This window comes from Pectinophora gossypiella, chromosome 1, assembly GCF_024362695.1.
Source record: "Pectinophora gossypiella chromosome 1, ilPecGoss1.1, whole genome shotgun sequence".
In the NCBI taxonomy this organism is placed as follows: Eukaryota; Metazoa; Arthropoda; class Insecta; order Lepidoptera; family Gelechiidae; genus Pectinophora; species Pectinophora gossypiella.
In genome coordinates, this window is record NC_065404.1 from 13,619,343 (window position 1) to 13,644,810 (window position 25,468).

At 38.9% G+C, this 25,468-nt stretch overlaps 1 protein-coding gene across 3 annotated transcripts in view; it reads left to right on the top strand.

Annotated features, from left to right (window-relative positions):
• The window catches only part of LOC126370007 (sodium bicarbonate cotransporter 3), a 109,602-nt gene that overhangs the window by 68,167 nt on the left and 15,967 nt on the right, over nucleotides 1–25,468 (top strand). For all 3 annotated transcript variants that reach the window (XM_050014637.1, XM_050014651.1, XM_050014631.1), the window contains one exon: nucleotides 6,425–6,525. In XM_050014637.1, coding sequence (XP_049870594.1) covers nucleotides 6,435–6,525 — 91 coding nt within the window. In that variant the 5' untranslated portion in view covers nucleotides 6,425–6,434. The remainder of the gene's footprint in view (nucleotides 1–6,424; nucleotides 6,526–25,468) is intronic.

Sequence of the window (25,468 nt, forward strand, 5' to 3'; positions counted from 1 at the left end):
ACTTTCGCATTCATAATATTAGTATGGATTTGCTTCTTATGTATGGGTATGGAGCATACTTCACAAACCCGCAGTGGAGCAGCGTGGTGGAGTATGCTCCATTCCCCCTCCGGTTGATTGAGGGGAGGCCTGCGCCCAGCAGTGGGAGGTATATAGACTGTTTATGTTATCTTGTTGCTTCGGATGGACCTTGGTCGGAAAGTGTTACGTAATATTCCACATAGGAATGTTAGTTGGAAACCTACAGATGTTTCAACTTGCTCTAACTTGCAAGGGACGGACGAAGTTCGCAAAATTGATTATTAGAGTGTGTACACACTGTTCCACGTGTAGCGTATATCGTAACTCTATTTGGTGTAAGTTCGCGTCTTATAACAAGAACATAAGACTTTAATTGGACATTAGTACCTATTTATCTGTAGATCCGGATTAGATTCCTGATTGGGACACTGTCGAAAACAATTTTGTGAGACTGTCCTTTGTTTGGCTAGGGCGTTGCAGGCGGAATCAGGTGACAACTAGGTAGTTGTCCGAAAAAAATAAGATGGTTCCGTGCTTTGGAAGGCACGTACGAAAGATGTTGGTCCCGGTTACTACTTACTGATGTAAATTAGTAGTCTTGACATGAGCCATGTCAGGGTCCTTTGGCGGCTCAATACTAACCTTGAGATCAGGGTTGATGGGGTTGGTATGCTACCTCACAACCTCACTCACAACCCACACGATAGAAGAAGAAATGTCTCCACTAACCCGCAGTTGAGCAGCGTGATGGAGTATGCCCCATACCCCTTCGATTGATTGAGTTGAGGGGAGGCCTGTGCCCAGCTGTGGGTCGTATATAGGCTGTTTATGTTTTATGTTTAGTATTGAGGGACAGAACAGAATAGATAATCATTGTTATAAAGATCACCTTAAAATTATATTGTAAATCGTTGAGTATGGAGGCAGTAGAATCATATAACCTCTCTCTATCTGCTCAGCCTGTAACCACCCACTGCTGGGTATAGGTTTCCTCACTTTCACGCCCTCCTATCCGGTCCTATGCGAGTGTCATCCATTACTTTCCAGCATACCTGCCTTCTGATAGGCTGGTGGTCTGCCTTGACATCATATACTATCCCTTGGCCCCCATTCCACTGTGTCAACTCTAGCTACTCATAATAGAAAACAAACAGGAATAGGTGTTCATCATTAACAAGGAGTTTGAGTTTGTTTGTGTTAATATTCTCTATATAAACTTAGTTTGCGAAAGTTGCTTAACTTCAACAATCGTAGACCGAGCGCGTTTACCGCTGCGCCACCGAGCTCCTCCCCGGCCGGTCATAGGATGGGTGACCACAAAAAAAAAGCTTTCATCTCGAGCTCCTCCGTGCTTCGGAAGGCACGTTAAGCCGTTGGTCCCGGCTGCATTAGCAGCGTTAATAACCATCAATCCGCACTGGGCCCACGTGATGGTTTAAGGCCCGATCTCCCTATTCATCCATAGGGAAGGCCCGTGCCCCAGCAGTGGGGACGTTAATGGGCTGGTGATGATGAAACTTAATTTAGTTTTTATTTAGTTGGTTTCCAGTTAAGGTAAATGCTGTGTACGAATGTAATTGGCAAGCATATATACAAAATTATTATTTTTAAATCATCACTAATTTAAGAGCTACGCTCTTGACGGTGTAGCATTCTCTATGCTACTTACTTGTTATTTTTAAATGCTGTATTTTTTATGTGTATTATCTAAATAAATAAATAAATGTTTGTCTTACTTATACCAATAAAACTTGATAAAAGTATACATAAACTCGATGGAAGTACTCGAGTATCTACTTTGCAAAGACAAAATTATTTACATGCCACCGCATTTCAAAAATACTTAACGACGAGTACTAACATAACATTGTTTTAAATTTACGCGGTTATTATCATAATTAAAGCACATAATAACGGGTTCTTACCGCGTTTAAATGGATTTTCCATTCCATTTAAACGCGGTAAGAACCCGTTATTATGTGCTCTAACATAACATAACAAAACACAGAGGAAATAAAATAATAAAATAAAATAAAATGCATTTATTTCAGGTAGGTACCCATATTGTAAGATATAATTATGTCCCATATATTAAAATTAAAAGTTATTACAATGAAAAAAAAAGGAAATACAGAAATGACATAACTACGTACATAACGTACATAACTTCAAACGAGTAAACCTTTCAGCTACACTTCATTACTATAGAACATGCAATTCGACTGTCCTCGCGTTTGTCCTTAGACGACATATAAACTAAGTTTTTATTTGTCTACCAGCTGTTTGTCTACTACATAGTAGTGCACATTAGAGCGATACCACACGATGATGCGGTGTGGCTCCGTTGTAACGTCGGAACGTCACTACTATCTCTGCTTGCAAATAAACTAGCTTTTGCCCGCGACTTCGTCCGCGTGGCGTGTTATAAAAGAGAAATATTTTTCATACAAAAGGATTTTCCCGCTAATTCCCGTTCCCGTGGGAATTTCGGGAATTCCTTTCTTAGCGCACCTCTACGGTGCCTAAGCTACGTCCCTTCCAAATTTCAAGTGCCTACGTTTAGCCGTTTAGCGTTGATATATCAGTCAGTCAGTTTCTCCTTTTATATATTTAGATTACAACGACTACAAATGAATTTGCCGCTCTATAGCACTCAGTATATTTGACAATTGAACTGAGCTACTACGCTCGTGTGGCATGTCACTTATTGACTGAGAAAATATTTTGAACGATACCGCCGCGCCGTGCGCCCGTACCTATATCAGTGAATATAAAGGCAAATACACACATGGCATGTATTTTTGTAACGTGACATATTGTAGATTATTTAGTCGGATAAATTGGGAGGTCTGAGGGCTCTCACTCGGTACAAAACTTAAGAGAGACCTAAAGGTGCTCAGTTTGGTTCGCGGGCTTTCATCTGTGAGGATTATATATTATATTTGAAAATATTAATCTACTTGTGGGCCTATAGCGACAAGCGCCGCCGTACGCTGCACGCCTTATTATTATGTGTTATATGCCTCGCCACAAATATGAAGGAACCTTGTTTCCACCTAAGACCTCCTTGTTGTATTTACCTTAAAACCTTTCACTTAAATTTCGCGTGGGACGAACACGTACTTAAACCTTTTCATTTTGTGACAATGCGGCGTTTTGTGAGGACTATTCAAAATGAGTTACTTAAGTATTTATCTGAAATAACTTATTGTATATTTGCTTCGAATAGAATTCACCACTTATCAAAGAATGGGCACAGCGTAAAAGCTAATTTTAAACTAAGTCAGCTTAGGTAATTAACTTATTTCCTAATACGAACCTAACACGAGGCGTTGGAATTAATTCACCAGTAAATCTCATGTACTTAATTTAATCTAATTGACTCACACGACGACGTATGAAATCCGGAATTACCAGTAAAGGATTTACAAGTAAACGAGGAAAATTAGTTTCTATCAAGTGGAACGTCAGCTTTAGAAAGCGTTCTGTTCTTCCTTTGGATAAAAAAGAGTTTAATATAACGATAAAACATTTTATATGCGTCACAAGTAATTAAGGAAGGTTCGGAAGCGTTCCGGGGCGCGTATTTCGAAATGCTACTTTAATTTCTAGCACATTTTAACTTACAAATCTTACTTCAATTCATCACTGCCTGAGGCGTATTGGAGTAGGGTTTACGCGTGTGCATTGAAAAAACCTAGCTTAGTTGGTCTCGGCCGGCAGGGACGTATTAAAGTAGCATTTCGAAATATGCTTCCGGGGCGAATAGTAGTTTACATGGAAGTGCTTCAAGTACATTTATATATTGCAAAAAAAACTGATCTGTAGAACTTTCAGGTTCAGTCTTAATTAGGTACGTGTGTAGAGCCTAACATTTTATTATATCTCCAGAAACGTAAATAAAATTAATCTTTTATATACATATATATAGAGCAACACAGATCTCCGGTTGTTTATATAAGAGCAAATTCTTACCCTTAAAGGGATTATTCTACCTAAGCACCTATTATCTACCTACGCAGTATTTATCTGAACTGATATTTATAAATGTAGACATGATAATGGCCAATTTGGGACTACTTTAAGTGCCTATCAAAAACAATGCTCCTTGTGGCTCGTTATATTAAATTGGTTATTGGAGATTGTTTGTCGTACCCCTCCATTTTCAACATAAACTTCCATTGAATCTATTGATATTCTGTTAGCATAGGAATTTCGAAATAGCTTACCAGGAAAACGTATTTGTATAGGTACCTACGGTTCCTTACGCCCAAATAGGTAAATAACGGAAATTATCACTCGAGTGTCTGTTTTCCTCTGTTACAGCCAACATAGGCTATTTAAGGCTGCTAGACTGATTACTTTTGTTACATAAAAATGATAACTTTGAGGAATTATTCAGACTGTGATTCTGAAATTTGATGTATATCAAGTGGAATTTCCTGTCGTAAAATTCATGAAAATTTTAGTTCTTTTTTAAATATTATCAGTCTCATATTGTGCATTACGCTGCATAAAACATACACACACATATATACATACATATATATATATATATATATATATATATACCGATTTACATTTTTTTTGGTTTTTAAATAAAAACCATCAATGTAAATCGGTAAACGCATGCGACTACGTTGGTATACGTCTAGCGAATGTTTGCGAAGTTCGAACTCATAAACTTAATTAAACATTCTTGACAAGGAAAACACCTACCATCTGTTTACATCGGTTAGTACATTGAGGGACTTATCAGACTACGTTCCTCAATAGCAATATAGAGGGCGCTGAATAGATTTCCTTCTAATGTCATGCGTAACAAACATTATGCAACTTTTACCTTTGTTTTCGGGTAAATGAATGACGAAAATAATAATAATAAAAAAGTTTATTTAGGTAAAAACCTACGATACACATTATACACTTACAACATTAAAATATACACACATTAATATTTAGTTGGAAAACATAAAGGTATATAGGTGCCGCAGCTCTCCAAAAAAGGCCACCCTTTTTATCGACTTCAAAAAAGGAGGAGGTTCTCAATTCGACCGTATATTTTTTTTTACTACGCCAAGGCACATTTTTTACATCTTCCATATATTATAATACTGATCAAAAAGAGAAGCAACACAAGTAGCGACATAATAACAATGTGATCTAAATATCAAGCAACAATTATTTTTATATTATGCTTCTGCCATTACGTTGTATATTGGAATAATTATGTACCCGAGTAGGTAATGAGAAAATAAGTAATGACCCATCAGGTTAAAGCTGTACAACATTAAGTAGACGTTATATTTTTGTTACGGTGTCACTAGCGTCCTGTAGGTACCTATAGATTTGCCTCTTATAAAATTCACTGAAGAGACAGCGTATACATAATGCAAGTTATTCACGAATTCCAAACTTATTGGTTTCTATAAGATGCTCTTAACACATCAACGCCTACATTTAAAACCCGTCCCTTATCCCAGCATGTTAACATTTGATACAATAGGACGGTGCCTTTTTCACCCCAAAGAGGGTTCATACCATTATGTGAAACGCTGTCATTCGGTCAGTGGGGCAACGACCACCGTCTGGCTAGCGAGGGATACAAAGTGCCCTGTTTGCCCCTCCGTAGCTCATTTGATAAAGATAATCATAAATCTATTTTTATTGAAGCGCTGGAACGCATTTTTTTTAGAGAATTTTATTATAGCCACTAGGGTTTCGAACCTCAAAAGGAGAAACCGAACCCTTACAGGATCACTTTGTTGTCCGTTCGAATATCTGTCAAACTTTTTCTCGGGAACGCGTGCAGGTATCAAGTTGAAATTAGCATCTAAATACTTATATCTGTGATCCCTAGAAGCTGTAAAAATAGCAAGTGTCTTCGTACTCAAGCGCCAAGGCGTCGCATTATACATCGTCACTTACCTACCATCATGTGGCTAGGAGCGAATCCAGCTTTTATGTCAAGGGGAGTCACCAGGGGAGTTAAAAAGGCCACATCGAAGCAATTCATCTGAAAAAGTAATATTGCAATTTGACATATGCGCATATACGTAATGCGTAAGAGCGGAATGCAAACAAATGTCAAATAGCAATATTGCTTTTTTATATGAATTGCTTCGATGTGGCTTTTTAAAACCCTGACAACCTATCTCTGTAGAGAATGAGATAAAATTTCAGTGGCCACCCATGACCCAACCTGTGCCCATCGCCCATGGTTGTGGCCTAGAATATACATTAATAAGGTATAGAAAAGACACTCTCCGCCCCCACCATCTCCGCCTCCGACCTTGGAGCTAGGTTGATTTGCATCATCCGCGCTGGTGGGTGGGCAGATAGCCTCGTACCTACTCAGTTGATTAGACGATCCATGCTTATAAATAATGTTTTTTTTCCTCAGGCCCTGGAAGATGGAGACACGAGCTGATGATGATGAGGCGCCAAAAGACCCTGCAGCCAGGAAACACACGCATCACGACTACACGGAGCAAGATTTTGAAGGTAAGGTTTTTTGGATAATAACGATAAAGTGGCTTTTTCTTAGACAAAGTGTCATCCAATTTTTGTACTAATAATAGATCTGACGTGCTACCCGTATCGTAACAGCTTTCGATAATTTATCTGTAGCAGGCTCTGCATGGCAACCATGGTATATCGAGGGTTTCGACCAAAAGACGCAGCTTCGTAGCAGACGTCGTACGATTATTAGTCAAAGCTCTTGATATAATTCGCGTCGCGCGCGATGCGGTTACCGAGCCGCGAGGGCTGGATTGTTTTTTTTTCTGTACTCGTTATCTGCCATCAGCCGCTAGACTATTATGAGATCTGTTCTGTTATTTTCACTGTTTTAGTACAATACAGCCAGAGCTGCCTTGTCCATTAGTCCGTAAGTACATTCGTACGTTTCAGCCTTTTTATGCACCAAGAGGATAGGAGGGAGTTGACTAAGTAAATAAAGGGAGTAAATAAAAGACAGAATACGTTCAGCTGATTATCACCTCGAGTATTAGCTTCATGACCGGAGAATTGGGGAGCACTGAGGGCTCTCACCTGTACAGATCTTCAGACACAGAACTGACTCTGCCTGTTAAGTCCCAGGTGGATGCCAACCTCGGGTCAACGTGTCGTCTGAGAGGGTTATATTGAAGAGATTCGGCTCCTGGGACGATAGCGATAAGCACTGAAAGAAGGAAAACGTGGACCACGCTCGCTGGGTCGTTATCGGGGTCCTGAACTTAAGAAGCTTAGCGTCTCTATGGCTAGAGTAATCGGGTCGTCAGAATTCTACATTACATTCTTGTTAAATATTGTTATTTCTTACTTTCTCAAAATAAATAATATCGTTGTCTCCAAATTCTGTAAACAATTTTGTTAAAAGGCTTGAATGCAATCCATTTTTCTTTTCTGGCACAAGTTTTGACATTAATTATCCAATAGCTCTTAGCAACCAAATAGCCAAGTTTTAAAACTAAAGCCAAGAAGTTAATAAAGCCACGGTAAGTGCTCAAAAGGCTTCGGGGTAAATCATTTTACTATAATGCTACAGCAAAATTCTACAAAATTAATTATGTACAAATCCAGACGTTTTTGCCGCAAAATTAAATGGCAGTAACTAAGTACTAGGCCGGATAAATTGAGAGCGCTAAAGGCTCTTAACCGCACCGGTACAAAATTTAAGACAACAAGCCAGGCCTGATGGTGCCCAGTTGAGCGCGAACCTCGGCTGGGGGGGGGGGGCTCGGTTAAGGGGGGGAAGGGGGTCTGAGGGGATTGTATTTCAAAGAAATTAATCGACCTTAATAGGCTGACAACGATAAGCGCTGAATGAGGGAAATCACCGACCACGCCGGCGAAATCGGTATTGGAGTCTTATTCAGAGGATATTATTGCTTAGTACGGTCACGAGCATTAATATGTATACACTTTGGTACCATGTCACGTTAACTTTTTTGACAAATTGAACTGTAAGTCTCAATAAATGCCAAATATGTTAGTGCGACAAAGTCCTAAAGTGGGTACATTATATTGCTCATGACTGTACCTATTACTTTCACAACAATTTTGCCCAACTTAGGTACGACCACGTTTATTCGTATCAGTGTAAAAACATGCCAATATTGATCTACTAGTGTTATGCTTAGTCACATTATTATTTCAGTTCCCGGTTCTTTCAGTCTATTCCAGACTGCATGGCGGCAGGCCTGCATTGATTTGCATAGTAGCTAGCCGGCTGACCGCACCCGTTTATCACAGAGTTATCTTTGTTATTCTGTTCGGCCACACAATGGGTGGACTAGATATTACTGCGTAATAGATACATACATACGTAACATATGCTACTTTGGGTGTTTATTTTTAACTCATCGTAGATTTTCCGCAATACTGTTTTTTTTTATATAATAGAAGGTGCAGGTCGTGTCGTATTAGGAGGTGAAGGATTTGGCGGGAAGAAGAGAGAAATGGCAATTACTCCACCGACAAGAGCGCAGCTCTTAAATAAAGAGAGAGAGATTTTCCGCATATGACAGTAGCTACTTGGCTGGAGAAAAGGGAAGCGCTGAAGGCCTGGTATAAAATTTAAGACAACATGCCTGAGAGTACCCACTTGGCCGCGAATCTCAGCTCCAAGCGTTAATAAGAGGATTGTATTTGAAGAAATTAATCGATTTAGTGGGACGATGGCTATAAGCGCTGAATAAGGAAAATCGTCAGCTATGCCGCGCTGGCAGAATCGGCATTAGGGTCCTGAAGTTTGAAAGGAGGAACAGATTATTAATAGGTATCTCTTTTTAAAGTTCTGTACCGTCGGTGAAAAGTAATACAACTCGAGTTGTATCACTTTTGAGTTATTAGCACACACTTCATGTTCAAAAAAATCTCTTTCTTTCTGTCTAATTCTCGTAACTGTAGCTATTATAAATACGGAGATAATTTTTGTGTTTAGTGATATAAGTACTGTTTGTGAAGGATTCATGCTGTTATAACACGTGTAACATAATTCATCTTAACTTGCATTAAAGTGAAATGAAGATTTTCACTAAATATTTTGGTGTAAGTAAATGCAACTCAACATATATTAAAATACACGCAATCCTTGAATTCTCACAGTCCGTGTTTAATGATATAATTTTAGTTGTAACATCAAACACCAAATTTATTTTTTCGTGAAAAGTAATATAAATTAATATATATCAAAATATTTTTGAAAATACGATCTTAGATATCAATAACGTGTCGTGTATAATGATACACACAAGTTCGATTCCATGCGCCACCAGTGTGTATCCTAGGGTGACCTCCGCATAAACCTGTCTATGGGAAGACATTTTGTCTAGAGCCACAGCAAACCATATCTGATCCGCATTGCGAATGGGTATAGGTTAAGTTAGTACTTCAGACCACACCGTGTTTTTTCTCTTTCTACTATAGCCACCTTAGTACTTAATTACAGTACCTCAATAAGTTGTGGGTCCTGATCATGGCGTCGTTATCACCATGGCAGGGTTAGTCAAGAGGTATTTGAGATTTGTCATAACTGTCGTTAGTCTCCTTCCCTTAGCTCGAAGTATAGCTGTTTTACATAGTTTTCTTGATTACATGCAGGTTAAGCGGTGGCAGATTGAACGCTGCCTTCATTGCTAAGGAGGTTGTAGACGTGAAATAGTGGCTCCAAATATTATCGAGCTCCAATTAATATGCAAGCCATTCAATACACGCTGGTTAGATCTTTTATGCAAGCGCCGGTAGTGGTATTTTTGAACCTACACAGCCGTAGATGACAGCTCGGCATCGGCAGCATCGGGATCTGCCACATCTTCTCAAGAGAAGATTACCAATTTCTCAAACACGTTGAATGGTGTAAATTTGTCGAGCTTCCTCATTTTTATAAAGGGAATAACCGCTCTGAACTCTTGAGCACCACCAGTAATATTTTTTTTCTGTATTTTGATTACATAAGAGAGAATTACGCACAGGACTGTAAAAAATGGAAAGAGGAAGGGGAGGCCTTTGCCCAGCAGTGGGGTCTTGTAGGATAGATTAGATTAGAATAAATAATTGGCAACACCACGGGCACAACCCCTTAATTAAACCAGGTCACAAAGTTTGTAAAAATCCCAGGAGGTATTTGAGCTTCTGAAAGGAGTTAGTTGGCTTACATAGTCAATAAAAGCACGCATAATAGACCACTTGCGTTTATGCGGAAAACTGAGCCCATTAAAATAACATTACATATGGGACATTCGAGTATTCATTGAGTCAAGTCAGGGGCCTATGGCGGCTCAGTTATAACCCTGACACCAGGGTTGATGGGGTTGGTAATTCACCTCACAATCCACACGATAGAAGAAGAAGAAGATGGGACATTTGCCCAAACATGTTGTGCCGACCCCACCTAGAGTGAGATAAGGGCAGGAAGATGATGATGATATAGTGGGAAGTTTGCCCACTTCACAATAGTGGTCCATACGCGAGGATACGCAGAAAGTCCCCCACGTGTGCTTACGTGTAGAGTTTTGCGGAAACGAGCTCATTTAGCTTAACCATAACAGACCATGGTCCATGGTGGTCATGGTCATGGTCTGAGGATAGCCCTGTGTAACCTATAGGTTTGGAGGTGAACCAATGATCTTCATTTTCACTACCTATTCTTATCGTCAACATTGATTCGACTCCGTTTATCGTTCTGTCAATGTTGCGGGCTACCATTAGACCGGGAATTTTGATAATTCGAAATATCGAATGTTACTTTACTTTAGGGGTTTTTGATTGTGGAATGAGTTGTGATCTTTTAAATAGTTTCAGCAGGAAAGAAGTAACACTTACCGGTTTGTGTGATTTTGGTTTAAAAGTAAGTAGGTACATCACCTTTATCTTCAGGCCATACAGCCAGGCTAGCCCGAAACATTCCTAAAGACCAGTCTTAATATGATTCCTCTTACCTTCATTTGTTAGGGGTGGAAATATTATCATAATTGAATTTGTAAGATTTTGACTGCAAAAATGAACCAAAAGTGGTTTTGATTAGGGGCGTAGTGTAGTGCACAAAATGTGTTTGTAGTGGGCAGCAGTGGTGGTTTTGACCGGTTATTTATGAGTTTTGAGAGTAAAATCATAACAAAAATATCTTATTATCGCCACCTTACACTATATATACGTGTACCATCTTTATATGTATTTATTATTAGAAATTCGTAAAAACATGTATCATTTTACACAATAAAACCGAAAAAATAAGTCATGTTAAACCACTTGACACAAATTTGTTATAGTTTATCGTTTGTGTCAATTGATATAAGTTACGTTTCTTTACTTTTTAAAGAAAATAAATAGAATTTTGCCTTTCTACAACATTATGAAATAAACTTTCTTCCAAGACATTTTGTTTTTTGTAGAATAAGACTGTAAAATTAATAATTGAAATATGATATATCAACGATGACTTTTGTATAGTTATGTGTGTAAAAAGGTATAAGTAGACTTGTATCAATTTACACAGTATAAAAGTTGGTGTCAACTGATACATGTAATTTATTTTGATCCTCTACCATTCCTGTTTAGGTTCTAAATATAACTAAATATTAGAAAAGAAACCTTCCATCATCACCTATCGACACATCTAACTTCTGTTCCATTATTCCTTATAAGTCGCGAGCTAGAATTTTTTTAACTTTAAACTTGATTTTCTCAAAACTTGAATTTTGGACTTGTATTACTTTTCACCGACGGTACAGAGTTAAGTCACATAATAACCGACCATTTCTAAAGAGAAGTAGGAATAATACTCGGATCCGGAAAATATTTTTGGCAGATAAGTATCAATTTATTTTAAGAACCAATTTACATAATTATAACGGAGAACAATTTTCGTAAAGCAAGGTGTTTTATTATTTACAATCTAAAAGCAGTTGAAGGACTTCTATGGTCTGTGGCAGCTATTTCCCCAAACGTATTAATCTTGGAATTTTCAAAGCTAGAGTGAATAAGGCATTCTATGTAGGTACTAGCGACGTAGCGATTCGATTTTTTGACATGTACTGAATGCGAACCACAGAAATATTCGTTACATCGCTAAAATGTATCCACAATCTACCTTAGGCCGCGTCATTACTTACCATCAGACGAAATTATTGTAACAAAAAAAATGTAATGAAATCTTTTATCAAAAAGCTGTTCTATATTTAAAAGTAACCTCAACCACGAGTATCGTCACCTTGACTTTTATAGCACTCAAAATGAAGTGCTTCTAAGAGCTAAGAGCGTTTTTATAGTGGAAAGTAAAAGCATAATAGAGCAACATTAAAGCGCCGGCGAGTAAATCTAATACTTAGGACATCGATACTATTGTTACGGAAGTGGATTTTGTGATTGGAAGGAAACGCAATGAGTCCAAGAAGCAACGAATTTATTCACTATACACACGGCACAGCTTCCGCACAGGGCTTCGCGGTATAACTCCGTCACCGTCACTACACTTTATTTCGCGACACTCGAACACAGCACAAAACACTACACTAGTTCTGCACTAACACTGCGCTTAACACTACACTTGACACTGCACTTACCACTGCTTAAAACACTGTCCTTCGCTTCGTCTTTTCCTTTGCTTTCACTTTCTCACTTCTTCTTCTTGCTCCGATCGCTTTAAAATCTGAACTGGCTCTCCTTGCTTTTCCCGCTCCTTATATATTCTATGGTCTCATACTAGAATTATTTTCTCGAATAATCTCAGGTGGAATCTCTCTGACCATTCTAGTAAAGAAAAACAAAGACGCTGCTATGCGTCAGAAAAGGATGCCGCTTAAAGGAAGAATTTATGATGACATTCCAGAAGTCTCTGGTTGCTGAGTTTGTTTGTTGTCATTGTCAATCCGTCACATTATGATAGATAAAACTTTTTGTTTAACAGTATTTTTATTATCTAGTCCTTTAAACATTACAACAAAGGATGGTTAGATAATGTGTCCGGCAGTGTAATTATAAAGCATTACATATTGATTGGATGAAAGCCGAGGTAAAGCACGAGTAGTAGGAGGGTTGATGTATTTTGAACCAAACGGATGAGAGCTTTTAGAGCTTCCCATTTGTCCGGCCAAGTAGTTAATGCCATCTGAGGAAAACCTACAATAAATAACTGAATAGGATGATTCCCTTCTTCTTCTTCTTCAAACAATATATTTCCGAATTTACCGATTTGGAACGTAAAATAATTGCGTTAAGTATAACTTTTTTTGCCCTGGCGAGATAGACTCGCTTTTATTAAATTAATTTTCTATACCTAAAGGTTGCCTGGAAGAGATTGCTACCTTAGCAATAAGGCCGCCTGCTGTGACTTTGCTGTGGCAAAAAGGAGAGTTATATAAGTATCTGAAATTATATCTACTCATATATGTACTGTGTACTCATAGAAGCACAGATTAAAATAATGTTCTAAAATCACGAATGCAATCAATTCAAGCATAATATCAATGCTACTTTGTCATTACAAAATACATTGTTACGTTATGATACAACTAAGACGAAGAAGATTGTAAAATGAATTATTTCACCAGTTAAATGATAAAGGAATATAAAACCTATATTAACATTTTCGAATGAATTGCCATAAATAGACTTATAATTATATGGCTCTATGAATAGCGGCGAGTCTATAAGTAGAAATGTTTAACCTTGCCTTACATTTAACCTTTGTAAGGATTCAGCAATGAACTTACTTACTATAAGGGTAGGTAGACCACGATGAGGTGGAATGTAGTTACATAATGACAGAACAATGTAATTTCGTTGTATTTAAAACAAAGATTTGGCATGGTCTTAAAACCAATAGCGGGTATATGTACTTTCTAACATGATGAACTTTACATGGCTGATGAACTGTTGACGTAGATTCAAAAATGTTAAATTGACCTTCAACAAGTTTCTTGTCTAATCTAGCCTGAGGTGTCCCACTGCTCAGCAAAGGTCTCCCTCCATTTCTCCCAAGACTCTCTCTCCAGTACTTCCTCTGGCCAGAATTCCAGGCAAGCATCCAAGTCGCGCCTTCTCCGCCTGGGCCTACCACGTCTGTTTCTGCTCGGAGACCATTCTGTGGTGATCTTAGCCCACAGGTCGTTAGGCATCCGACAGACGTGACGTGCCCAATCCCTCTTCCATATCCGCAATTTACAACATAACAAGTTTATCCATGATTTCTGACTTCTGGCTTTAGACTTCTAACTTCTGATTACCAGTCTCATACGGTTCCTCATAACCATTTTAGGGCTTCGCATCAAAGGCGGTTGCAAGTTGTCGTCTAATTGCCCATTCGAGCGTCCCTCAGACTATGTATTGTACGAGTGCCTGGGATGTCATGGATCTGAAGTTACGGATACCGATTAGCTATATTTTTTACCGATTCCGGTTACGGATGTTATAATTTTGTGCAATTATAAAAGTAAAATACATATTTAGGGAAACGCTTTCACTTTATTTATGAGTCATATAATGTAAGTAATTCCACTATGAATTAGTTACGAAGCGATAAAAAGAAACAATGCAGAGGACGCTGTGAATTCTTAACACAGCGTTCTATCACACCTACGGAATTAACTTCTCACCGTTCGATGTTGTTTTTATAGCGGCTTGACTAAGGTGGGCCAATTTAAAATGACCCCTGATTATGGACGGGGCCCTTAAAAAGTCGGCTCTTGCTCAAATTGGGGGGTGTCTGCAAAGTGTCTGGCTAAATTGGCGTTACAAACCAAAAGTAGGTCAGGAGGGGCGTCTGGTAACTAGGGAAACACCGAGGGCTGGAGTCTCCATATACCTATACGTCTATCTACATTCTGAACACCATTGTCGATTCGGATATTTTGTTCTTATGTAATTTGCGCGGATTTGTATTCGACGTTTTTCGACGTCAGCTGTTTCGTAATGTTTTTGATGATTGCAGGAAATTGGCTAAAAAATAAACGTAAGTCGATTTACTTTCCAAATCTTTTTTTTTTTCAAATCAATGGATTTGGAATGCTTTATTGGCAATTTGGATATGATAAAAAATTCCTACACTGGGCTTTAGCGAAGCGTCAAATTTTAAGATAGTTATTCCCATTGAATTGCCCTAAATTATACTTTCGTTAACATTAACAAATATTACCGAAGAGGAGGATGCTAAAAGACCCAGAATCATTATAGACTACATGGACCAGTAGTATCATTTTAATCCATAATGTATCGCGCCGAGCAAAGCTGAAATAATGGGGGAGGGGTTATTTATATAAGGCTAAGAAAGTTTGTAAGTAGGTATATATCTGAGCATCTCCCTCTCCTCTTCTGTAGGACTGACTTATTCATATGATATTTATTTAGCACAATCAGTTTAAATTCTATGATTGCGAGGCATATAGATATGTCGGAGTTGTTATGAATTAAGAAGAGAAATTGATCAAATCGGAAAATAAAATGAAGTTACATCATTTCCGTCATGAAGTTGCAACGCTCCGACGGCAGGTGGCATACGGCCAGAGCTGAGTGAAGTCGACAGAGTCACTACAGAGTCGTCGTGTCGAGCGGACGTGCACTGCCGTTCTAGTCGGTCGGGCAGTCTACCGCGAACCATCGTCTTGAGCGGACGTGTCGAATAATTACGATCGGAACGTGGAGTGCTATAGTCGCTCACCTATAACTTGTAGGGACGTCAAGAAAGTGTGATCGGAAAAGAGCACCTAGCAAGTACGTTCACATGTCCCGATGATTCGGTCCGAATATAGGAACCATGGGTGGTGGAGGGCAAGTAGAGGGCGAGTAGCCCCTTCGCGCTAACGTCCTTATGCGCGCTAGATAACGAGAGACTGTGTAACCGTTACGAATACCGTGACGTTGCCGTGAGTGTGTACCTTATGCTGTGACTTTATTTAATCGTGATACAAAAACTATGTGGAAGTAAATAAAATGATTGTGATACTGATGACGGCCATTATTGTCTTCTAACGCCCACCCTCCATTCTGATGATGTTACGACACCCACTGTTACGACAGATATATAACCATAGAGCTAATAGATAGATAAGTAACTGTCGTTTCCAAGATTTGTGCCCGGTTAATGGAAATAGGCTCGCACCTTATTACATGGAACCTAAACACAGCTCGCTGGTGTATTTTGTAATGAATCTTTTTGTTAATGTTAACGAAAGCAAAAAACATTTTTTTTTTAGGCCCCGGAAATACCTCTACAAGTAGTTCTGTATTTATATATTTTTTCAATCTAAATGTTTCCCGTTCTGTTGAAATCCCGAAAACACCCTCTTGGTTAGAATCACAGGAGGAAATCCTACATTATCACATTGGATACTAACCTCTATGCTTCACTAGTTCTACCCAACGCCATTGATATGTGCTTAGCGGTGCGAAGTGTAAGCTGCAACTTTTTCCTACTCAATGCTGGGATAAACCGGTTTTTTATCATACTTTTCCCTTTCCGTGCCTTTAACCTTTGTTTTTTAGTTCCATATCCCAAGTTAATACGTAAAATATTATACGCAATATGATACCGAAAAAACAGTCGTTAAAATGAGGATGAATATTAAATGTATTTTTTCGTGAAAGTGGCTTATAACTTATAACAAACGAGGAGGTATTAATCTTTTTTCAACATTATACGGGCCACGTACGGAATAGAAGGAGGTTGGAAGTGCCAAGTGAGCGCGAAACGCGCACCTTAGAAGTATGAGCAAATAGTTCATACTTCAACTAACGACCTACGGAGCTACGCGATAGTATACGCGGTAGTATATGCATTATAACCTACAGGACATAAAATCAAATATGCAAGGAGATTCCTCCATAAAACAGAAAAGCCAAAGCCTTAGTATGATCGGCTATTTACCAGAAAAATATTTTTGTATGCAGTATCTTGATAAAATTGCACCCTATCACATAAAATATACAGCCGGTAAAGTGGTTATGGAATTTGAGAAGCAGTAGAACTATCGTAATTATCTGTTTGCAGGAGTATGAACCGGCGACAGCGGTTCTCATACAAAATGCACGTTTTTCATCCTTTCCCCCTTTCCATCCTCTTTTTCTATTCCGTGGAGCCATGTGCGACTGGCGTCTGCTCTAGGTTCGAACCGGCGACCACATAGTGGGAGTCAAACTTTGTCCCTACTGGATTACCACATTTTTCTATGAAGGATTTTTTGACGTTACTTATATTGTAGATTTGCCGCAAAGGACGCAATATAAGAAGCGAGTCCTGGAAGTGAGTATGTATGCGGATCGATATAGGGCAGAGGATGACCCAAGAAAATGTGGATAAATTGTGTGAAGATGGATATGTGTGGGAAAAGTGTGAGTACTATCAAACAGAACGACCAGTTTAGTACAATAAGTGATTACATACACACACATAAACAGCCTATACACGTCCCACTGCTGGGCACAGGCCTCCCCTCAATCAACCGGAGGGGGTATGGAGCATACTCCACCACGCTGCTCCACTGCGGGTTGGTGGAGGTGTTTCTACGGCTAATAGCCGGGATCAACGGCTTAACGTGCCCTCCGAAGCACGGAATCATCTTACTTTTTCGGACAAAGGTGATTCAAGCCTGAAAAGTCCTTACCAAACAAAGGACAGTCTCACAAAGTGATTTCGACAATGTCCCCATCGGGAATCGAACCCGGACCTCCAGATCGTGAGCCTAATGCTCTAACCACTAGACCACGGAGGCTGTTCTAGACCACGGAGGCTGTTGTGATTACATTTCAATAAAATAACATTTTACAATAGCCCAATGCGCCGTAAAAATTAGATCTGTCAAAGTACATAAGCTAGTGCTGTGATTGTGACGTGTCATTAGCATTGCGATGTATCAGTCGATGTTAAGTCGAACGATTCTTGGGCACTAGGAAAAAACAAGAGGAATACATGTTGTGTCAACCACACGAGACGGATAAGGGCAGGAGAATAACATAATCTATGCTTCGGAAGGCACGTTAAGCCGTTGGTCCCGGTTACTACTTACTGATGTAAGTAAGTAGACGTTACATGAGCCATGTTAGGGGCCTTTGGCGGATCAGTAATAACTCTGACACCAGGGTTGATGAGGTTTGTACTCCTCCTCACAACCCACACGATAGAAGAAGAACGAGCATAATCATGGCATTAGGTACCTTCTTGCCCGGACAAATTGGAAACGCTGAGGACTCTCACCTCTATGATAGATTATTTAGTTACTAGGTTATGCGTATTTTTTTTTCAATTATTGCACTGCCACCTAATTAAAGATCACACGCGTGAGATTACGCCATATTGTATTTCGTTCAAATCCATCCAATCCGCTTTCCAATTTACATAATTTGTATCCAAAATTCATATGCGCTCCACAATAAACAGGCGTACGCGACAACTCGGTATATTAACTCGTACGAAAATGTTGAATAATTCAAAACCTTCAGTTGTAGTGGCTCGTGTCATAATTGAATGACAAACAAGCTCCGAAGTATGAGATTTTCTTTGACGTTATCGAATTATGAATTCGTGCTTTCATGCGATGTAACAGGTTGCTAATAGATGAAGCGTTTTATGATGGTTGAAAATGAGGCATTTACATTTCTGTTCCATTCGATATCAACTCCAAAATGAATATATAGAATATAATATAGAACCCTAAAACTTGGTATATAGCTTTATTTCCGAACGATATAAAATACCAATAAGTTGATGGTGGAAACGAATACTATATTACCCTACTATTAAGATAAGATAAGATAAGATTCTTTATTTGCCATAAATTCAGTGTGACAGATGTTACAAAAAAATATAGTTTACCGTGCATTTAAATTACATAAATTACAAAAATTTTAAATATAAAAGTGTCAATACAAAGGTCCTATTATGAAATTAATTGTTGTATTATATTTAAATAGACCATCACAATTTTAAAATCGGCACTAATTATAGAAAAGAGCCGTGGTAGCCCAGTTCGAAGAACGCTTGACTGTCATTTGTGAGGTCGCAAGTCGAATCCCACCACGGGCCTAAATCAATGATTTTAGAACGTATGTTTGGATTATAGATGATTATCACGTGCTCAGCGGTGAAGGAAAACATCGTGAGGAAACCCACATTATTATGTGGCAAATCTTCAGGTTAGGTTAGCGGATCTTGTGAAAACGGTAGACATGATGACTTAATATTAAAATGATGATCATCATTTCCCTAGCATTATCTCATTTTTCACAGGGTTCGCTTACCTAACGTGAAGATTTGACAGGTCAGATTTTTTACAGAAACGACTGCCTGACTTTCCAACCCGCGAAGGGAAGACCAGCCCAATATAGGTTAGGTTACATACCTCCTAAATCGCATTTCTCGGAAATGTGGGTTTCCTCAAGATGTTTTCCTTCACCGCTGAGCACGTGATAATCATTTATGATCCAAACATGAATTTGAAAACAAATTCGACAATCATTAGTTTAGGCCTGTACAGGATTTTTTTTTTTTTTTTGACGTGACTTATTGTAGATTTGCCGCAGATGGCATTAACTACTTGGCCGGACAAATGGGGAGCGCTGAAGGCTCTCACCCGGTACAACGTTTAAGACAACAGGCCTGAGGGTGCCCAGTTGGGCGCGAACCTCGGCTCAGGGCGTCGTCTGAGAGGAAAAATATTTGAAAGAATTAATCGACCCTAGTGGGTCGATAGCGATAAGCGCTGAATGAGGGAAATCGTCGACCACGCCGGCGGGGTCGGTATCGGGGACCTGAAGTGTTTGGTGTCGCGAGCTGATTGGCTGCCTCTATGGCTAGAGTAATCGGGTCGTCGGGATCGTATATTACGTCCTTCGGACGCCGATTGTACTGGATTCGAACCTGCAACCTTATAGTGAGAGGCAAGCGTTCTACCAACTGGGCTACCACGGCCCCTTTAAATATAAAAATTCGAAATAATAAAATGAAACGTTTATAAAAAAGATTTTAAATAAATTTCAATCTGAGGTAGTGAGTACCTATCAAGGCCCAAAAGGTCAACTTTTACAGTTCCTCCGACCTCTTTATACTTTACTCAATTCGATTTGAAGAATTTCGCCACCTTTCGAAAGTCGACCCTCTTTCATCCCTCCATCGTCCTTCTAAAGACATCTTGGACTAAGAAACTTATTTACATAGGCTTTGAAAAGTTATTCGAGTAAATCGATTTTCAATTTGGATAATTAATCATTGACATACTTACTTACTTCAAACTCTATAGATATAGTTTGAGTGGGGGCTCACAATGTTTGAAGTCTCTTTGCAATGTTTGAACGGCGACAATAGGTTGTTGTACATAATATTATGCAGGTCATCATCATCATCTCATCGTTAAATTCTGTTTTTCACAGGACCCGCTTACCTAACCTAAATGCTTCTTGACAGGTTCGGTATTTACAGTCGCTTCTGCCCGTCTGACATTCCAACCCGCGAAGGGAAAACCAGACCAATATAGGTTAGGACGCATCCGAAACGCATTTCTCGGGAATGTGGGTTACCTCTCGATGTTTTCCTTCACCATACTACTTAATAATAATACTTCAACTAGTAATTTCTCTTTATGTTTTCTTCATTGTATTATGTCAAGCAAGACGCTCCTTAAATTTTGTTTTTTTTTTTTGACGTTTTGTTTTGTTTTGCCGCATATGGCACTAACTACATGTCCGGACAAATGAGGAGCGCTGAGGGCTATCATCTGATAGAAAATTTAAGTCAATAGGCCTGAGGGGTGCCCAATTGAGCGCAAAATTCGGCTCAGGGCGTCGTCTGAGAGGGTTATACTTGAAAAAAATATATATCAACCCTAGTCGACAGATAACGATAAGCGCTTAGTGAGGAAATAAGCGCTGAATGTGTAATTAATTTTGTCTCGAATATATTGTCTCTGCGAAATCTTCTGATTACTTATAGCTCTGCTCACGGCATTATGGAAAACTTTGCTAACACGACAGCATTTCTGGGAGCTGTCATTGACTCCTACTTACTAAATATAAATTAAACTTGCTAAATGAAATAAGTTAAAGAACAGATTTTAATCGCCTCAACTGTAATTACATTTAAGAAACTTTAAAATCTCATTCAGATTGATAAAGCTGCCGCCAGTTCAGATAGATTAAAGTCCGTTTTATTACGTAATCTTATTTTAGCACTAACGAAGAACAATAAAACGTTGGAACATTTGTAAAGAACGAGTGTAAAGAAGTCATAGCGGAACCAAGTTAGTGAACAAAAGATGTAGACTGTGAAAATGATGGCAACACGAATTTTATCAGAATAAAAATATATTTTACTATATAGATAGACTAGCGACCCGCCTCGGCTTCGCTCGGGTGCAATGCTGAGGAAAAAATGTAATTGTTTACGACATCACTTTAAAAACCTCATAAATAACAGTATTTCTTCACTATTTCATGGATGTTATTATACATATAAACCATCCTCTTGAATCACTCTATCTATTAAAAAAACCGCATCAAAATCCGTTGCGTAGTTTTAAAGATTTAAGCGTACATAGGGATGTAGGGACAGAAAAAGCGGCTTTGTTTTATGCTACGTAGTGATAAGCGGATACAAGGACACACACTGACAATGTGGCGAATGCCACTCACACAAAGAAAATAAATTAATCCTACGCAGTCGCTAACATACTGTACCGCAGTCGGTAACATAGGTACTTAGTTATTAATTTTAATTACTGCCTTGTCTTTAGTGCTGGCACTCGCAAGATTAAGACAAATCGATTAACTGTTGGTTGAATCATCGATTAAGCCCACGCACACGCACATTTAGTCTCGTGAGCGTCAGAATGGCAGGTCACTCGGCTTATTTAGCCAGATACATACATAAACAGCCTATATACGTCCCACTGCTGGGCACAGGCCTCCCCTCAATCAACCGGAGGGGGTATGGAGCATACTCCACCACGCTGCTCCAATGCGAGTTTGTGGAGATGTTTTTACGGCTAATAGCCGGGACCAACGGCTTAACGTGCCCTCCGAAGCACGAAATCATCTTACTTTTTCAGGTGATTCAAGCCTGAAAAGTCCTTACTAAACAAAGGACAGTCTTACAAAATGATTTCGATAATGTCCCCATCGGGAATCGAACCCAGACCTCCAGATCGTGAGCCTAACGCTCGAACCACTAGACCACGGAGGCATTTTAGCCATTTAGTGCCTATCTGTCAAACAGTAAAACTTGAAACATGATGCTGATGCTCATCCAAAATAGGAGATCAGTTTAAATCAGTCTTGTATGTTTTCAGAATTAGTCTTGAACATTTAAGTAGAGTCAAAATATTTTATCTGTAAAAGTTGTCAATATCTGGAATGAGGCAAGATCGGCATATGACGGACTTCCCTGTTTTAATGTAGACGGTCTTCCCAACTATTACATTTATGTTAGAAATATCACAAGCTATATTTCTGTATTATATTTAACGAATACATTATATGATACAATAAATAACAGACATTTACTTCCAACTAATTTTAGTAAGTAATAAGCTATGTACGATGGGTGAATCGATCGATGTAGCGGTCCAGTCAGAAATATCTTGGTGTGACCGCTTCGCACGCCGACGTGAGCTGTGTGAGATCGTGTAATTAATTTTGTGATGAGAGCATATCTCCGATATTTCCTTGATCTGTGGTCATATTGCTCTTGACAACTTGAGACCATCCCATTAATTGCCTCGGACATATTAGCCGCAATGACTACACGGAGTATAGACTATTTTCTCCTCGCCAACAATGTAATGATACCTAAATAAAACTATACCTAAAGTAAACAAAGCACCGGAAGCTTTTCCTCTTTTCATTTTAAACTCGTATTGCCTTGTTGTTCCGAGTCGCTACAATGCGAGTTTATTTTTCCTTGGATCTTTGCTAACGACTTTCCCCGATTGTAGGTTCATTTTATATTTTTAGTATATTTGTTACAAAGCCAGAACCAAAAGAAAGTTTATCGCCAATGAAGGAATTGTCACCCGGGCGCACCCAGGACACTTCATAAAAACAACCTCGTTTTAGACAGGCCCGACACATTGACGTTATCATACACGCGAATCTGTGTGTGACGTCCGGCGCCATACGGCTTAAGTCTAAACTATGTTCGAGGGGGAGGAAAACCTAGCTCAGACGCTGGTGGGGAGCGGAGAGTTGCCGTTCTATACTTAGTATTATTCCTTATTCTCCACCTGACTCCAGAAAAGGATTTTGTGAATATGTTCTTACTACCCGATGTAACTAGTAATATACTTATGGACAGTCATGAGCAATATAATGTACCCACTTTAGGACTCTGTCGCTCTTACATATTATTTGACATTTAGTGAGACTTACAGTGCAATTTGTCAAATAAATCGTGTGACATGGTACCAAAATGTTTGCATATTGGTGCTCCTGACCTTCTCCAATTATTGTAATAGTTAGTTTTTGGTGTTTTGGTCACGAAGTTTTGCGATTTTTCATAGCTGAGATTGTTTGGCTAGTCCACTTCCAAATGGCTTTTCGCATACATATGCGCAAATGTCAATTAGCAATATTGCTTTTTTAGATGAATTGCTTCGATGCGGCCTTAGTTACAATATATAGGCATTAAAGTTAAAATTTTTCTTTTTTCATAAAAAAATCATAACCTTTTCAGCATCACAATTTATTTATAAGGTCATAATACATTGTTCAAATACCCTAATTACTTAGATTATTGGCACTAGGTTTACAATAAGGTCGGGTTTATTTAGGACAGTAAATAACCACGAAGGGTACAAGAATACAATAACGTTTTGTACAAAGTTGTATGAGCGTCCTAAATTCCTAATAAATTCGGAATAAACCTCTAGGTTTTGTGCTTACCTACTAACTTGTGGGAGTCTGTGGTTAATATGTTACGAAGCTGAAGTTAAATCCTTCATAATTGGATACAGTTTTCGGACAAGTCTTTAAAAAATTACAAACCTTTTTTCTCGGAAAAGCTTTATATACTAACTAATAGAAAAAAAAATCTCACGATAACCGTTGGTCACGTGGCATTTTGCCCAGTGACGTCACATTTCAATAAACAAATAGGTAAACCGTCAAACATAACTTGAAACCTAATGCTGATGCATCCACAACAGGAGATCAGTTTAATCAGTCTTGAAAAGAGTACTTACAAAAAATATTCGCAAATTCATGTTATCAAACAACAAAAGAAATGTGAAGTGAAGAAGTGTGTGTGTGTGAATGTGAATTGTGTTGTCTCAAATACATTTAAGGGTCAATTTGATAACATTCGTCCTTTTTGAAGTCGGGTAAAAAGTAATTATGAATCCACGGGAATAGGTTTTACAACTTTTGCCTAAGTACAAGTACTTCCAATCGATTTCAGATTAAACGTTCTTCGCAAACGTGCTCAGAATACGGACGAACATAGAAAATTCTCAATATTTTTCATTGAGATTCAAGTAGGATCGCCACGGAAAGTATAATATCCAACAGAAATATCAGTCACAACATATCATAGCAGATAAATATATTCCCAATTTAGTTTTTCATAAATAACTACCTCCGTAGTCTAGCTGTTGAGAGGTTGGGCTCACGATCCGGAAGTCCCGGGTTCAAATCCCGGTGGCGACATATATTACATAAATCACCCTGTGATCGCTATTTTGGTTAAGACATTACAGGCTGATCACCCAGTTGTCAGTAAGTAAGATAATTCGTGCTTCGGAAGGCACGTTAAGCCCTTGGTCCCGGTTACTGTTTACTGACGTAAGCAGTGGCCTATGACGGCTAAATAGTAACCCTGACACCAGAGTTGCTAAGGTTGGTCATGCACCTCACAACCTATACGACAGAAGTACATCCCTCGCAAGATGAACTGAGTACCCACGCTTCATCGAGCATCGAGCTACGTGATAGATGAGCCGTATCGCCGTCTATAATCGTCGGCCGAGCCGACTGTGTTAGTGAAAATTGCACTTAAGATGCATTAATAATTCATTGGTGCAAATCCGGTTTCGAGATTCGAATTGGCGCTCCCCGTTTGACACAATTCGACAGTGACTTATAGAAATCTCGATCTCGATCGGTTTGGTCAGTAGGTCAGTAAGCCAAATATTGACACACACCAGCTATGTTTAAGTCTCATCTATTAGGGGGCAAGCCTATTGCCATTAACCGGTCACAAATCGTGGAAACCAATGTATAGAATAGAATAGAAATTGTTTATTATAAAAGGACGCCACACACAAAGACAAGACAATAACATCACTTAAATTTTTTCACAAAACAATTACAAATAGCATAGGAGGCATTAGAATGATCATAAGGTGGTGGTGGACGTCCTGAGATAAAAGGGCCTCACTCAGCACAAGTCGCGGCGTGAACCACGACCTCGGTATTATGTGGACCCTAATGTCAATTGGGTCGTGTACTAGGTTCAAGATAAATTATG